We start from the raw sequence: 16784 nt of genomic DNA on the forward strand, positions 1-16784 counted from the left end.
CACTAGAGAGAGGGCTGTTGGGGTGCATTGTCCATTCAGGCAGCTGCTTGTGCAGCATGTCTCATCTGGACATTTTATAGTAAATGTTAACACCTTCATATCACGGTAACTTTGTGTAGAAATTGGTTTCCGGCTGACTGGTACAAGACAAAGTCTTTATACCGCCCTCAGTTTTTAGGAGGAGATGTGCTGCTGATCTTGTGTATATGTACCACAGCTGATTTCACAAACAGCAGGATTGCTACATCCTGCCATCCTTTATTTACATGAAAAATGACACCTGAGCTGTAACCATCAGAGCATGGTGCAAATACATCCCCGGAGAGGCTCAAAACACATGCTGTCGAATATGCAGAAAACCCTTGGCTTCATATGCGTATCCCTCATTATGGGTTAACTGTAGCATTGCAATACCTGGAAAAAGCTGAGGTGGATGGACAGATGGAGGGAGGGGGTGGGATAGAAGCTAGATAGGTAGGTGGATGAATGGACAGAGTGAATAATGCTCATTTCTGTGACACAGATGTCATCATGACATACCTCTCCATAACACACCATTGCCTAACACTTTGTCATAATCTGGTGAGGCACGAATCTTCATTAAATGCTCAGTTTTTATTTTTTTTATCCTGTGCATGCTTTTTTTCCCCCAAATGAATCTTATTTTCTACCAGAGGAACAGATGTGTGGAAACAGCTTGAGATTTAAATTACAAGAAAACGGGATTTACCATTCCTCTTGCATTCGCACAACACCTTAATACAGAGTCCCATTAGCACCAAATGAGGATGAGTTATTCACTCTGAGAACAGTTACACCCTCCAGTCCTCAGGGTGACAAAAATGATCTCATTTGAGAAAGCTCATCTGGTTATGTGGCACAATAATGACTCTGGATGAGCTACCTTTAGAGTATCTAGTTCAAGATATATACCATTATTACTTGTTCATTACTGTGGAGGCTTCTGGCAGTGACAGATGATATATGGCCTTGCTGCCACAGAATCTGCCGTAGGTGTCTCTGTGCTGTTGAGATGTAAGGAGTACCTGCCAAGACCTGAGGCTCTTTAGAGTCTATATTGCAGACACATTACTCCCTGAAGCCAACACTCTTATTGAAGAATATGCTCTCTCTTTAGACAGAATACAAGACAAGATCAGGTCTAAGAGACAAGAAATATGCATTTTGCATATTTGCAAGCCTATTGAGTATTCCAGACAAAATTAGCGGCATGAAATGGGAGAGAGCATGTGAATGGGGGTGGATGGCGAGCCACCTGAGATGATAATCGTCTATTATTCAGCAGGTGCACATGTGAATATTCACACCACTGGACAGTTTCCACTTTCCATTTGTGCACGCATATGCATCCTCCCCACTAATGGAGTCTGTGGAAGTGGCCTTGCATTTTTGTCAAAAATTGAGGATAAGTCACACATTTGAATTGTCATCTGGAAATTGGCTGCAACACTGCTCTGCCCAAACCTCCAGGTGACACAAAGGCTCTACACAGCAATGCAAATTAGCAGGGAGGAAATTTGATGCAGTGTCCAATGGAGGCTGAATACGAGGCCAATAACATTTCATTTCAAAATTTCAAATGTTCATTTATTTACCAGATTGGGCACACTGAGTTTGCCCCAAATGCTGTAAATTGTCACCATGGAAATGACTATATATCAAGGCAGTTTGTATTCAAACCTTCTTTGAAGACACATTGGTGCTAAAAGAGCACAAACACAAACTCATAACCATTCTACATCTTCTTAGAATATTTTTCACCGCCTTATCAACTCTAACTGAAGCACCTCTGCTGAGTATCTTGTAGTCTAATCTCTCTCCCCAGGCCACACACCCAGTATCTGTAGTTAGATCTGTAGTGAGGCAGCCAGATTCATCTTGAGATAAACTGGGACAACATGATGAATAGATAATAAAGGCACCCAGAGGAGAGCACTATCCGGGTTAACTCCACCGCATAAAGGTACCATTTGTAATGATGGCTGGAATCAACGGGGAAGTGCAGTGAACAAAGCTAACAGGGCTCCAAAGTGACCAAATCAGTCCAGACTTTGCTGATGCAGCAGATGAGAAGTACAAACCAATTGTGGCCATGACAACAACAAGCGGGGTGATGAAGTACCACCAAGCAGCCTATCTGGGTCTCACCTGCTCATTGCCACTGCTGTAGGCTACTGAGTGCTAATCAAAAACAGTTGTACAGTGAGCGTAGTTGTAGAGTGATCACGATGAGACTGTCAATGCTTTGAGATGGCACTGAGGTCGATTGATTCATTTGGAGTTGACTAAAGGATCACTAAGGGAATGTAGTATCAAGTGAAACTTCAGATAGTAGCCATAACAAAGAATCTTCAACCATTACAGGAAATATACTGGATATGGAGTTGAGTTGGATAAGTCTAACCCTCAAAACAACACAAAACTATCATATGCAATCAGAGACAATCACAACAAAAACAAAGCAAATCAAATCTGCAGGAGAAAAGGAATTCAGCATGAAACTTTGTTCTTGACCTTGGAAATAGTAGTTTGACAATAAAATAAAAAGATAAATAAAAAAACTGAAGCTCCACTTACCAGCTTTTTTGGGAGCTTTCAACCACATCTAACGGATGGAGTTTGCTCATTTGTCATGGAGATGGCTGAGTTGTCATCATGTGACCTAAGCTTGAAGAATAAAAGAGTAAAAAGAATGCCTTTACTTTTAAACAATGTTAATTTTTGAGAACGTTTGATGCAATCTGGTAGAGTATCCCAGTAGCTAGCTAATCAGTTTCAGACTTTGGATTTAAAACACTACCAGAGACCTTGGAAAGAATGGCAACAACCTAGGGAGAAATCCTACACTCATAATACTCAAACACGAGTATTCATACTATGTCACACTACTCCACACTACTTAAATCAACAGCAGGGAAGCACCATGATGTGCATACCAAACAACGGAAAGGAAAAATAAGCTCAGTCATTACAAGAAAGTAAGTGACAATTTATATCCGTGTAAATACTACACGTGGCACACAGATGGCAGCAACTAAAAGAGACATTAGCAGCCTGAAGACGCCAAGGCAGTGCCTACAAGCCTACAGCTAGCCTAAAAGATAACAGATAGTGCCAAGCACACAAACACAGGCTGAACAGACCCAAGACATTGACCCACAATATGCATATTAGCACAAGCAGCAAACGCATTTGTTTGCTTGGTGAAGTGAAGCTGTGATTCTAGTCAAGTCAATTTATATAGCCCAATATCACAAATCACAAGGGGCTTTACAATCTGTACAGCATATGACACCCTCTATCCTTAGACACATGATCATTGACCTTGCTAATTAAATGCTACATACGTGGTAATGGTAGCAGTAAGAGTTTGCATTACAGGATTAGCAAATGAGCAGGACAGCAGCGCAAAAGAGGGGAGGAGCACTGTCAGATTCAATAGACCGCCTTATTGCAAATATGTCATGTGAATGTAGTAAGCGAGTCGTCTACTTGAACTAGGCTTTGGTGGTGTTACAGGTGTGGTGGAAAAACTCACATTACAAAGTTTTTTTATTTTGACCGCAAGTGAACAGTTTCATCCAGGGGCGTAGGCCTGGGGGTTAAAGGGGACTGAGAATGCAGGGCCCTCGTGTGGGCCCTCATGAGGCTGCACAATATCAGAAATATGTCTCGGGATCAAATTCAAGTCTCAACTCTGTGTGTATTTATTTGTTCTCATTGTCTCACTATAAAAAAAAGTCAAAATAAGATATATATATATCAATGAATTCCTAAAATATTGTAGTGATGGCCCACACTTCCCATTATGCCCTGCCCAGTGATGGGCTGAGTAGTTGAGTTTGCTGTTTTATGTTCCAAAATGCAAATGATACTTTTTATTAGTGGTGGTTTATGTTGGTAATTATCATTTTTGTGGTGGTTAAAGTTTTAATCATTGGTGAGGTGGATGTTACATCTCTTGACTCCAGCTGTATTTTGCAGCAACAGTTTGGACTTGTTGCAGTTTATAGTTAATGGGCTCATGTCACTGAGAACTGTTTGCTGTCTTGCATTTCACGTTGCGTACTTCAACATGAGCAATTAGACATACCAAACATAAGAAATTAGAAAAAGAGCCTGCACCTAATAAAAGTCCCTGGGCGATTTTTGAGGAAGGTCAATATTTGAAGGAGTACGGTAGCTCAGAAGGACTGGTGGCTGCTTCGTCTCCCCCGGCAGTTGCTCTGATCATGCTTCGCACATTTTCTCATGTGTTTCTTAAATTATTTTGTTTTCCAAACCATTTATCAGACATATATAAGATGTACTTGATACCAAAGTTAGACAATATTGAGATATGAATCATGCAAGCCTTTTTCTCTTATTTGTCTATTTATTGCTCCATAAGGTTAAGGAGAAAACTCAGAAGCCTATGAGCACAGCAAAATAACTCCTGTTTTTCTTGTGTTTCTACTGTTATTCTCAAACTGGACAGGCTAATTTGTCTTAGATTGATTTATTCTTTGGCTCCTCATTTCTCTTAAGGGGGGGGTTTAGGAGAAACAGGTCAGAATTCAGTAATCTCCAAATAAGAAGATGATTTATTTCTGATGAGACAAAGCTAAGACTATTGTGAAGCACAAAAATGTACTGGGTCCAGAATTTTGTGCTACGCCCCTGGTTTCATCACAAGTTTCATCACTGATGATTTTTCTGTTCATGTCACCAGAACTTGAAACAATAGGATCTGACAAGCTTTGTTCTAGAAATTAGGATGCTTGTCAGGCCATCACTGCCAGCAAGCCATAAATGTTTCATGTGGTGCTGATATGGTAATCATTGGATCCCTACAATGACACCTTGTGAGAGTTGGATAACGATGGCTGTCTTTCAGGCCTGTGTGACTCTGGACACAGTCCAACAGCTGAGGCACAGTCTGAAGTGTGAATCTGCCAGTTAAAAAGGCCACATGCATCCAACAGGTAGATAAAAGTCTCAAAAATGAGCAAAGTAAAGGTACAACGGGTGTCCTGCAGGCATCATGCAGACATACAGACTTGCTGGTGAAAGATGCCACACAAATGCATTCCTCTGAATTAAATATGCATTCCATTTCATGAGGTCTGCGAGTGGGTCCAGGTGCCCGTTTGTGGCACAGACCCAGCTGGAGGATGTGGCTGCCTCGCTCTGCTGGCGCTCAGGCTGGCATACTAACAGAGCCAGGGGTGCTTTCACAGTGAGTTGAAAGAGGCTGGTGCCGGCGCCAAGGTTCAGAAACACGAGCTCCAGCTGCATATCCACTAGCTCGCATAGCTAAAGAAGAATTAGAGACTGGAAATCTAAAGTGAATTTTCATCCCACAACATGATTCGTGACAAGAATATCGATCTCATGACATTAACAATCATGCAGAACCCCACCACCTGAATCACACCTCCCTCTCGTTGCACGCGATATTCTGTGAGATGAATTGTTGGTGTGAAAAAAAGACATTTTCCAATCACAAGGGATGAAGCAATAAAAGGCCAACATGTCTAAAGTAGCTTAATGTATTATTTCTCTGAGGCTTGTGTAAGCCTTTTATTAAAGTGAAACAATCTTGTCAGACACCTGTTGCTCTTGCATGGGGGTATTTATTGTTGGCCTATGTCAGCACACTATAATCCCTGGCTAGAACATGGCTGTATTACCAGTGTGACCTATTCTTGGTCATCATAATTTCCTGAGAGCGTATATGTGTGTGTGTGTGTGTGTGTGTGTGTGTGTGTGTGTGTGTGTGTGTGTGTGTGTGTGTGTGTGTGTGTGTGTGTGTGAGAAAGAGCGAGAGAGACTGAAAGAGGGAGAGGCAGAGAAAGTGACAGCGTATAAGTGTGTATTTTTGTGTGTGTGTGTGTGTGTGTGTGTCCAGTGATTGCAGGCACCCTTCAGCCATTTCAGTTGAGCTTATTTTTTTTGACACCCAATGTCATGCAAAACAAATCGCCTATTGCTGACACCAGTGATTTCTTGTCTCCAGTGCTGAAAAGTGTGTGTGGAGGCAAACAGTTGGGTCTTACTGGTGGGGAGTTGGACAGTTTTGTGATTAAGCAGTAATGGCCCAGGAAGTGACAGGGAAACAGGGGACTTCATTGGTCACAGGGCAAGAAAAACTGCACACCCTTGGGTCTATGGGCTATTTTTGAGGGAGTGTATAATTATTTCAAGCAAAGTTCTAAACTGGCATTTGAACTGTATGAAAAATGCAGCAGTTTTAAGACATATGACTAGACAATTAAATTTTACAGACTGCATCACTGGTGTTTGTGAAGTACTAAGAAGTGATTGAAAAACACATAAGAAACATTAGAGTTTAAAAGCAAAGAGGACTCTCATCATCCCACCACCTTCACCAGGCCAGCCTTGAATTCCAGTGCCTGCCGATGGGCTTAGCCCACTAATTGTGGCCTGAGTTTCTATGGTATTGTTGCATGCCTGTGGTTTGGTTTAAGGCCAGTTATATTAAGACCAGGGTATTTTAACATCTACAATGGAATACACTATCAGTTCAGATAATCAGGGTGTGTGCAGTCTGATTTATGTGTGAGGTTGTTGAGGTACAGTGTTTCGCTGTTTAGAGGTTTGGAGAGAGTTGGTCTTATTGTTATGCACAGCTTGAGAAACAGTGCTCAGTGAGTTTGAATACAAAACAAGAGATGTAAATAAACAGTAATTAGAAGGTGACGTTTCTATGGGAATATATAAAAGTTATTTGAGCACTATCAGATAGGCCTCTGGTACTGTAAGAGGGTCTTGTGTGAGATAAAAATTGTATTATGGCGACATCTACTGGCTAATGTGAAAGTAGGTGAAGGAGAGTTTTTCTACTGTAGACCAGCCTATGTATTCAAATCATCTGGTAGAATTCCAATGATATTGTTTTTTGGGACTTATAGTAGATCTGTGTAGTGTTTCTGTGCGATGAGATCATTGTGTCATTATTATACCTTTAGTTCTCTCACTATAACATTATTCTGTTATAATACTTCAGTTGGCACTCAATAGCCAGTTTTTAGTGATCTTACTGTACAGGGTCACAGACAGAATTTTAGAAATATTGAGGTCATTGCCCCATTACAACCCTACTCCCTGAGAAATGTTTGTCTAGCCTATAAAAAGTCAGTAAAATATTCAGAATGTTTCATTTTATACAGCTATAATGCATCTCTCTACATAATGGTTTAAATGCTGTTTCAAGGCCATTGCCACTCTGCCAAGATTTAGCTAATATTTTAAATCCCTTTATTATATTTTCATTTACTTTCATTTTTTTGATGTAAAAACAACCACATTTAAAAGATATTTAATCTTAATGATGTCAGAGTCAGCAATCAAAACTTACCATGGGTAATTTGTGTTTAATTATAGAACGTGAACTGCTCCTCAGGTCGTTCCCAGAAACAATACAAAGGAGCTGATGTCTGTGTCCTCAGTGGTAGCTACAGCCCTGTTAATGCAATACACTGTGGTTTTGTTTTTCTTTGTGTCATAATGTCATTCATTTAGCTGTTTATTGCAGCATATGGTCTATATTACTCACTAGTGAGTTTACAGTGCCCTCTTCACACTGATCAGTGGAAGAAGTATTCAGAACACTTAGTAAGTAAAAGTGTAAAATGCTCTGTCACATAGAAAAGTCCTGCCTTCATAAATTTAAAAGCACAGATGTATGAAAAGCATTATAAAAAAATAAAAGTATCCGTTGTACAGAATATACCATATATATATACACATATACATTCAGAGTGTGTGTATGTAGAATTTTCATGCTGTATGTTGAACAGCATTGCTGCTTTCATGTATGTCACATCTCAATTTGCAGCAAGTAACTGTTAACTAGTGCATAACTAGGTACATTTACTCAAGTACTGTACTTAAGTACAATTTTGAGGTACTTGTACTTGAGTATTTGCATTTTCTTCTACTTGATACTTCCACTCCACTACATTTCAGACTGAGGCAAATGTTGTACTTTTAACTCGACTACATTTATTTCAGTTACTAGTTACTGCAGATTCAGATTAAAAATACAAAATATAATCGACAAATAACATATGATGTATTATTACAGGTTAAGATAAGATAAGGGGAGACATTCACATGTTAGCAGTGTACAAAGTAGTTAAAATTAGCTCCACCTTTACCAGCTGCAACATTAAAGTGATGTACACATTAATGCATCAATAATTATAATCCAACAGTATACATTATTCTTAAATGGGCCATTCTGTATACTGAGTACTTTAAGTATATTCTGATGCTAATACTTAAGTAAAATTTTGAATGCATAACTTTTACTTGTAACAGAGTATTTCTCCACTGGAGTGTAGTAGAATTTGCAAGTACCAGAAAATGACAATATTAGTACCCCCCCAAAAAATGTACTTAAGTAGTCCTACAGTACTTGAGTAAATGTACTCAGTTACACTACATCACTGTTAGTAGGCTATATATGGTATTAATTTTTTTACATGATGATGTGTCCTTGGTACCAAATAATGAGTTTATAGTAAGATATAAGATATTTATCTTATTTTTTGCTCTTTCAGGTTAGGCCTACTGTAAAACCACTACAAGAAATGTATGAGGAATAATATTTTTACAGAGACTATTGTGTCTTACTAGAGGTCATTACAGAATTAGGGCCTACCACAGGGTGTCCCTGTAAAATAAATGTAAAGAAAAATGACATCTTACTTGGAGCAGGGAGGACAGTCTCCCTGCTCCCTGACCCTACAGACATGAATGACATTGCACTCGACCACCCGGCACGTCATAATGCTTGTAGCAGCCAATCATATTTCAGAAAGCGGGCCCTGTTGCTTGACGAACAGCTGTCTCATCCAATCAGAGTTTTACAACAGGCATCAATGCCCTCCTTCACCCCGCGCGTAGCCAATTAGGACGGAGCAGTAATTACTAATTCATTACATTGCAAAGGGGAGTGACGCAGTTATTGTAGATCTAGAGATACTCCATGCTTTCTTATATGACCTGAAATAACATTTTTGTTTCAAGGCGTGGACGTGAAATTTCTCATAAACAGAACAAAGAAGAGAGATTCCTGCTGTCATCTGGAGGCTGTATGTCGAATCGGTGCGCCCCTTGAATTTGGATGCCATTCCGGTTGGAGGTTGCGGTACACCCCGAGGACTAGATGCGATAACCACAACGAGATATGCCGCAGCCGAAATCACGAAAAATCGCCATCCTCGGGTACAGATCCGTAGGTGAGTTCCGACCAGATGACAGGCAGAGGGGGGATGATACCTCAAAGTCCTGGGATGCGACGCTGAGGCTAGATTTCAGCGGCCTTTCGGCTCCATTTCAATTCATTATAAGAGCGGTTTACGCCTCCTATAATAGACTTAAATTATAGGGAGTAGGAGCTCACGCAACATCTCAGAGCGGGCGAAGGAGCGCCACCAGGTGAGACGTGGCCTTGTGGGTTTTTAGCACATGAGGCCTCCCACAATGTGTTCCAAGACAGATATTTTAACGCTGACTGATTTTATTGATGCGTTTCCTATCAGTGGCGACGTTAGTTAGTTTCCATGCTCTGTGTGTGAAGAAGGCCCGAAGGACCACCGGATTTGACGCATTTCTGTGCGCTTTATTTGATCGTATCTGAAATCAAAGAAGCGCAATTTGTATGCGGTGAAAGGATGTTCAGGATGGCAAGATGGCACACACAGATAGCACGGCTGGAGGCCCAGCCAGCATTCCGGCACTAACGAAAACCCCCTGTATTATTCCCCCTGAGACTTGTATTGTGTTTATGGTTGCCTTATGTATAATGACTTTATATAGTAAACATCTCCCATGGTATTACTATGGGTTTTTATTGTGTATTTTATGGCCTTTAGTAGGTAATTTTAAGTTTAGCTGGTGTTCTGATAGTGAATGTAGGATTTATATATTGTTTATCTTTTCATAATATGGTTATCAGTAACTAATCCCTTTCATTTTTTGTCATCTTTATGCTGAGATACTCCTGAGCTACAGCACATGATTGATGAACACTAGTTATGAAACTAATAAACTTTTGAATTTATTTCCACATTTTCAATGCTTTTCTAACATCTAAAGGGTCTCTATTTACAATATTTCTTTGTATTTCACAGGAAAGTCCTCCTTGACAATTCAGTTTGTGGAAGGCCAGTTTGTTGACTCCTATGACCCAACAATAGAAAACAGTAAGTGGGGATTTCGCAGTCCTTTACACCTTGATACACAAACAGGAAACTGTTTAGTCTAAGCGGTAAGACACTCAGATCCTGCAACATCTCCTCTTGTGATCAGTTTAGTTAGTAGAAGACGACCTAAACAATAGCCCCACTAAATATTTGCTTTATTTAATAGCACCTCTGCTCTATTTTCCCTCATGTTGTATTTTATAAAAACTGTATGTATTTGTTATGATGTTAGCAAAGGTGGTCTTCGGGAAAGGAGGTCCACCTCGGCAATGAAACACTGCAGGAAACCCTGACAAATAACTTGACACTTTCTCTGCTCAGCGTTTTCTCCTTTGTGTGTGATTCATCAGTTATTCACATGTAAAGTCGTGTTTGGTTATCAGGCTGTTGGTCAAAGCTGATTAGTTAAGTCAAGTCTAGTCAGTTTTATTTACAGAGCCCAAAATCACAAATTTGTCTCAGAGGGTTTTACAATCTGAACAACATATGACACCCTCTACCATTAAGACCCTCAACTCTGAGAAGGAAAAACTCCACAAAAAACTTAAAAGTAAAGAAGAAAATTCACAAGATTGGTCAGTATGGTTGAAATCACTTATTATATATTCACATCACAAGGCCCACTTACTTGGGGTTTCCAAAGCTTTCAGCCACATCTTGTGGCCTTCCTCTGTGGATAAAGTTGCTCAGTTGCCATGGAGATGGTTTACTTGTTCAGAATCAGAATCAGTTTTGTGTACACTTACAAGGAATTTGACTCCGGTTGTTCGTTGCTCTCAATGTACTTACACGCAAATCCAAGAACAATTTTAAGGAAGATAATAATAGACATACAGCTAAAAAACAAGGGCAACAAAGCTAAACAAAGACAAGAAATGTACATACAAGTAGGTGAAAAACTAGATGTGTGTGTATAAATATACAGTATATAAAAGCAACAATGAACAATAACAATGTCTATACACACGTTAAACTTAAATTGTAAACAAGAATACAATAATGCAAGGGTGCAGAGTGTAAAGAATGCTGGAATAAATATTGAATAATTAATGTAATAGATTACTTTATATACATACAGTGGGTGGTTATGTACAGTATGTACATGTATATACAAAACCTCATGCAGTTTTGCTTAAAAAATTGGGAAAACGATCAAAATAGTTGCAGATTTCTGGTCGATCGACTAATCGATAATCCTTGTAGCTCTAACACAGTATCACAATATCAATTTGATATAAATATTATATCATTATATAGCTTATGTTTCAGATTTTACTCATTCAAACCTATGTTCATCACATTGAACTTGATGATGGATGGTTGGAAAGTGTGTTTTCAGACAAATAATCTTCCTATAAATGTTCCATTAAACCTCATTTGTTTTTTGTTTTTTTACATTTCTTAAAATGTTGCTTGTTATCATCAATGTAGACATCTGAATTGTGCATCCTGATAATTCTAGAACATGATTTCACTGAAAGAAGAAGAATGATAACACTATATTGTTACCCAGCAGGTTGTAATGTTCCCTCTAAACCAATGTGTCCAAACACTACACCAGCTGATTTCACCAGTTCCCACACTTTAAACCAGAAAGAGAAAACTTTCTTTTGAGGAACTTTTGAGAGATCAGCTGGTGCAGTATTTAATAAGAATTAAACCTTGCTGACTCTAGTGGTATAAGCTTGGACATCACTGGCTCAGAGAGGGAACCTTTCTTGAAGGTACTTTAACAGTACATTTTGTTGAAGGAGAGAACATACATTAATGCATCTACCTCCTAAACACACATATTCCCAGACACTCAAGAGATTTGAGTCTAAACTTCCCCTGTAGGCTGTTTCTCTTTTTCCCGACATGTTCGCTCACATATCACCCTGCGTTCCTCGAGTGTGTGTGGTCTGTATCTATAAATAATCTCTGGATGGTTAACATAAAGCGAAGTGTCAGCGTTATCAGCAAGATGCTGCAGGCAGTACAATCCCTCCGTCCCGCTATAGATAATATGACCCATCTCCAGGCAGATATTGACATTTCTGTGCTGAATGAACTCAGTGGTACCAAAATGTATCCATAACTGGCTTGTGTCTTGTATGTCTCAAGATCTGCACACTAATACAGTCAGCGGTATAGTTCTGTACAGTAGAGGTGAAATATGGTGTTGTAATATGTGTGTTTGTCAGTGTTATTTTGAAAGGACATTTCTTGCTCTCCATCCATTGAAATGTTTAATTTGTCATTTCTATTGGTTATCTTCTAAGTTGTCTTTTCTTTTAACTGCAGCATTTACTAAAATGATCACAATAAATGGACAAGAGTACCATCTTCAGCTGGTAGACACAGCAGGACAGGTATGACTCAGTGCATTAGCCTCTCAGTGGGTTATTTATTTATTTATTTATGATAATGTTATTTCATAGTTTGGTGTTAATTCTGCTTCATTAATTAGTCAGAATTACTTTAATTTCCTTCTATTCCAAACCTGTAACTTTGCATACTAATTTCTTCACAATTCCTGTCTCTACAGGATGAGTACTCTATCTTCCCACAGACGTACTCCATAGATATCAACGGTTACATTCTGGTCTATTCAGTCACGTCTAATAAAAGGTATACTTCATCTTTTTAAAAGCAAACAAATATCTATTAAGCTCTGTATAATCAGTTCATGAATGCTAAAGAATAAACTTTTCCCTCCTTTCTTCCAGCTTTGAAGTTGTACAAGTTATCCATGAAAAACTATTGGACATGGTGGGAAAAGTTCAGTAAGTACTTTTTTTGCTGTCCAAGGCATTCAAAGATGTATGTAATATATTGTGCATAAATAACAGTGCTGTTTACTTTTCCCTCTAATGTAGAGTACCAATTATGCTCGTCGGGAACAAGAACGACCTACATATGGAGCGGTATGTCCTAACACACACTTAAATTGTACATTAGGTCCACTGTAGACAGTAGGTATACAAATGGGGAATAGCACTTGCCAGTTTTAGTTATCTGTATAATTTCTTATAATTTTGTGGACTCTTGGTGGCAGCAGTGCAAAACTAAATATGTAGTTATACTTCTGTGTGTGTGTGTGTGTGTGTGTAGCCCTGCAAATATACCTTGTCAATGGAAGTGTTTGTAAGAGCAGATTTCTTAGGAATTGAACTCTGCAGCCTGACTGTGAAATATTAATGTGTTTTATCCTAACTAACTGACTGTCCCGCTGTCCTTGTGTGTGTGTGTTTATTTATTTTCTTTAGAGTAATCAGTTGTGAAGAAGGAAAAGCATTAGCTGAATCCTGGAACGCTGCCTTCATGGAGTCCTCAGCTAAAGAGAACCAGGTAAGAGCCAAGGCTGCTGATTAAATTGTCACAGAGGTTCGGTGTGATTGGTCTGACAAAGGGCTCAGTCTCATTTAAAGTTAGAACTCTGCTGATTATACTGATCAAGATGAATTTACTGATCATGGGGAGGAGCCTGTGGAAACAGTTGTATTATTCTGTGGCTCTGAAGGGAAATTTCCAAAAGAAATACAAAGTCCACCAAGTTTATGGAAGTGCTGTAATACATCACTGGGGTGCCTATTTAAGACCCCAGACCCCATGTTTTCAGAATCAGAATCAGAATCAGAAATACTTTATTGATCCCCGTAGGGAAACTCTTTGTTACAGTAGCTCGTCTTTACGTCAGTGCACACAGGAGAAAGTACTAGAAAAAATAAACACTATAAAACAGGTCAGAAATAAATTAAGTATCCTATCGGTATACTTAATTTATTTCTGACCTGTTTTATAGTGTTTATTTTTTGATACTATTTATGGCCAGCATTTTTTTCAGCATTACCAATTCAATCATTTTGCATTCTGTAACTGCCTCTCTATAAAGCACTTTTCATTGTTACTGGTGGAGTACACCTTTCCTCTTTTTCTGGTCCGTATCTGACAGTCTGCTTAAGACCATTTTGCTGTCCCCTTGGTGGTTATATGTGTCATTTCAAGAGAAACTCTTGAAACTGTATTATTAAAACTCTTGAAACTGTATTATTAAAACTCTTGAAACTGTATTATTAAAACAAACTTGAAGTTACTAACTACGTTACTGGTAGTAGTTACTGGTAGTACGTACTGTACCACAGCACCAAACTGCACACAGACACAGTTAACGACAAGCTGGTGAACATAGTGGAGCATTTAGCAGCTAAAGAGCAATATATTTACCTCAGGTGAGTTGGTGGAGAGCAAACCACAGCTAAAAGAGAGTGTATTGGACTTACATTCGTCAAGTGGCTTGTTTGCTAACAAGTTTGCTATATCAACTCGAGGAAAATATGTCAATATTGTGTTTACAGCTTGTTGCGCTGCCCCCAAGTGGCCAAAAAAATCAATTCATGCAGGTTTATCCACCACAGCCTCCTCGATAAAGCATGTTCTATCCACTATTCTTTACATTTCCTAAACTTGCCAACATAAGCTAAGAGTAAACCACAAACTTGCAACACGAGCAACAGCAATTGATTCTTGAAACCGTCTTTCCATTTACTTGTGGATGTATTTCCCAACATAGCTAAGGACATATAGCATATTCAGGAAGTCTGTTTATCTCCTTCAAATCAAGTTAGCAAACAGTATTGCTTGATTTTCTTTAATTGCACATAAAAACAATGCCATCTCTGTTGTGCCTAAAGCCAGTGAGGCTCCACTGGATGTAGTGTGTGCTGCTGGAAAATTAAATGTGGTGTGACTGAGACATGTGACAGCATCCTGTGTGTGTGTGTGTGTGTGTGTGTATCTCGTTCTCTTTCTCAGACGGCCGTGGAGGTTTTCCGGAGGATGATCCTGGAGGCAGAGAAGATGGACGGCGGCGTGCAGCCAGGAAAATCACCCTGCTCCATGATGTAGAGCCGCCCAATCAACACACAGGACACTGCACTGGGATATCCCGTTACTTGAAGGCTAGCTGCCAGTTCTCCTTCACCTCAGCTGACTCCACCCCTCCAGGGTCCTAAATATCCAATACTGTCTATTTATGGCTCTGATTCCACTGTTATTTATCAGTATTTCCTATTCCCTTTTGTCATCCTTGTTTTTCTTTGTGTGTTTGATTTAAAAAAAAAAAGGATGAGTGGTGGTTCCCTTGTCTTATATTTCCCACAAACCACCTCTCCTCCATCTCTGTGCTCAGCACTGATGCAAAACACAGAACATTATTTGGGTGTATCAGAAAAAATGTTTTCCTGTGCTCGGTAATGACGACAACCGGAGATAGTAGTGGCTTGATGCATCTTAGCTTCTCATTATGCAGCTCCTATATAGGCTATGAGGCCTTCTCCCCCTAACTAACAAGAGATAAGAGAAATGTCATGTCTGCCATGCATACGCTCTGAAAATGGTTAAGTAAACACGGACGTTTCTTCTGATACATCACCAGCTGTCCCTCCAATATACAGCTCTTTTTCTACTTCATCTCCACGCAGTACACTCCACTTCTCTGTCCCTCAGTTTGTTTTCATAGCAGTTACTGTCAGCCAAAAAATCTGCATCCATTTTCTAATGTTGAAAATGTTGTACAAATGTTTTTGATTGTAATCATTAAAGCAAAAAGTGGTTATGTATAGCAGGGCTGAGTGTGGATTATTATCTTTGCTGATGATTGAGATTTTTGTCACCTGTGACACAGGCCAACTTTATTTATTTAGCACCTTTCAAAGATAAAAAGACTAATAATTACAGTAGACGCACAACTTTAAAAGGATAAAATTAATTGAGGAGGGTGCAGGATGGAAGTGGAGGGTGGATATTATGATCTTACGGTTTTGAGATTCAGTACAAAGCAATGGACAAACATCAAAATCTTGTAGTTCCACCTCTGTGTTGCATAATAACTAAATGCTGCTTTTCCATGTTGTCTTTTGAACAATTAGCAGAACACTAACAGATGACCTGAGTGGCCGAGAATGTTTAATATAGCAATAGAAAATCAGAGATATATTTTAAAGGTCCTGAAATTTCTTTCACTGAGCTTTTTACTGTTGTGAGTGATGGGATCCTGCACACACAATTTTATTTAGTTATAGCAGTTTTGGTTATTTCACATTAGAGATTTCTGATTTGCACATACTTAAGAGCACCAATTAAAATTTTGCAAAAATCTGAATCTGGTGACAGTTGGTAGGGTGTTTGCTCACTGTCAATCAAACCACACCCACTCAGTCCTGATGAAGCTAATAAGTGTAGTTTTTGAAATGAAACTCTTAATAAATGAAACCTAAGGATAATTTGTTTTTACTTTGTTGTGTATTTAGTCATGAATATTCAATGTTATTGTGAAATGTAGTCAGAAGTCAGAGTCCAAGCCGTGAGAACCGTTGTGATATGCTTTTCTTCATCTCTGATAGATGTATTACAGTAGCAGCAGTGTTCTGAATGAGCTGAAGTTGTCTGAGCTCCTTTTTCAGGACCCTTGAGAAAAGGCCATTACAATAACCCAACCTGCTGCAAATGAAAGCATGGATAAGAAGTCAGACTCTTGCCTGAACATGAATCCAATAATAATATTTTTTA

The 16784-nt window shown here is 39.1% G+C and overlaps 1 protein-coding gene across 2 annotated transcripts; it reads left to right on the forward strand.

Moving 5' to 3' along the window:
* Positions 1-8981: 8981 nt before the first annotated feature.
* Positions 8982-15835, forward strand: rheb (Ras homolog, mTORC1 binding). 2 transcript variants are annotated; one of them, XM_044218904.1, is made up of 8 exons: positions 8982-9269; positions 10164-10235; positions 12519-12586; positions 12763-12845; positions 12944-13000; positions 13094-13141; positions 13484-13565; positions 15030-15835. In XM_044218904.1, the coding sequence occupies exons 1-8, from the start codon at positions 9218-9220 to the stop codon at positions 15120-15122; spliced, it is 555 nt and encodes a 184-aa protein (XP_044074839.1). In that variant the 5' UTR covers positions 8982-9217; the 3' UTR covers positions 15123-15835. The 2 variants fall into 2 exon arrangements, with proteins under 2 accessions (XP_044074839.1, XP_044074840.1); XM_044218905.1 differs by having other exon boundaries at positions 8989-9269; positions 14573-15835.
* The last annotated feature ends 949 nt before the right edge of the window (positions 15836-16784 follow it).

Source organism: Siniperca chuatsi, linkage group LG13, assembly GCF_020085105.1.
Source record: "Siniperca chuatsi isolate FFG_IHB_CAS linkage group LG13, ASM2008510v1, whole genome shotgun sequence".
NCBI classification, from domain to species: Eukaryota; Metazoa; Chordata; class Actinopteri; order Centrarchiformes; family Sinipercidae; genus Siniperca; species Siniperca chuatsi.

Coding starts and splice junctions, on each gene's coding strand:
- rheb (XM_044218904.1), top strand. CDS start 9,218: ATGCCGCAGCCGAAATCACGAAAAATCGCCATCCTCGGGTACAGATCC. Junction 12,846..12,943: donor TCAGTCACGTCTAATAAAAG/GTATACTTCATC, acceptor CCTTTCTTCCAG/CTTTGAAGTTGTACAAGTTA. Junction 13,566..15,029: donor CCTCAGCTAAAGAGAACCAG/GTAAGAGCCAAG, acceptor TCTCTTTCTCAG/ACGGCCGTGGAGGTTTTCCG.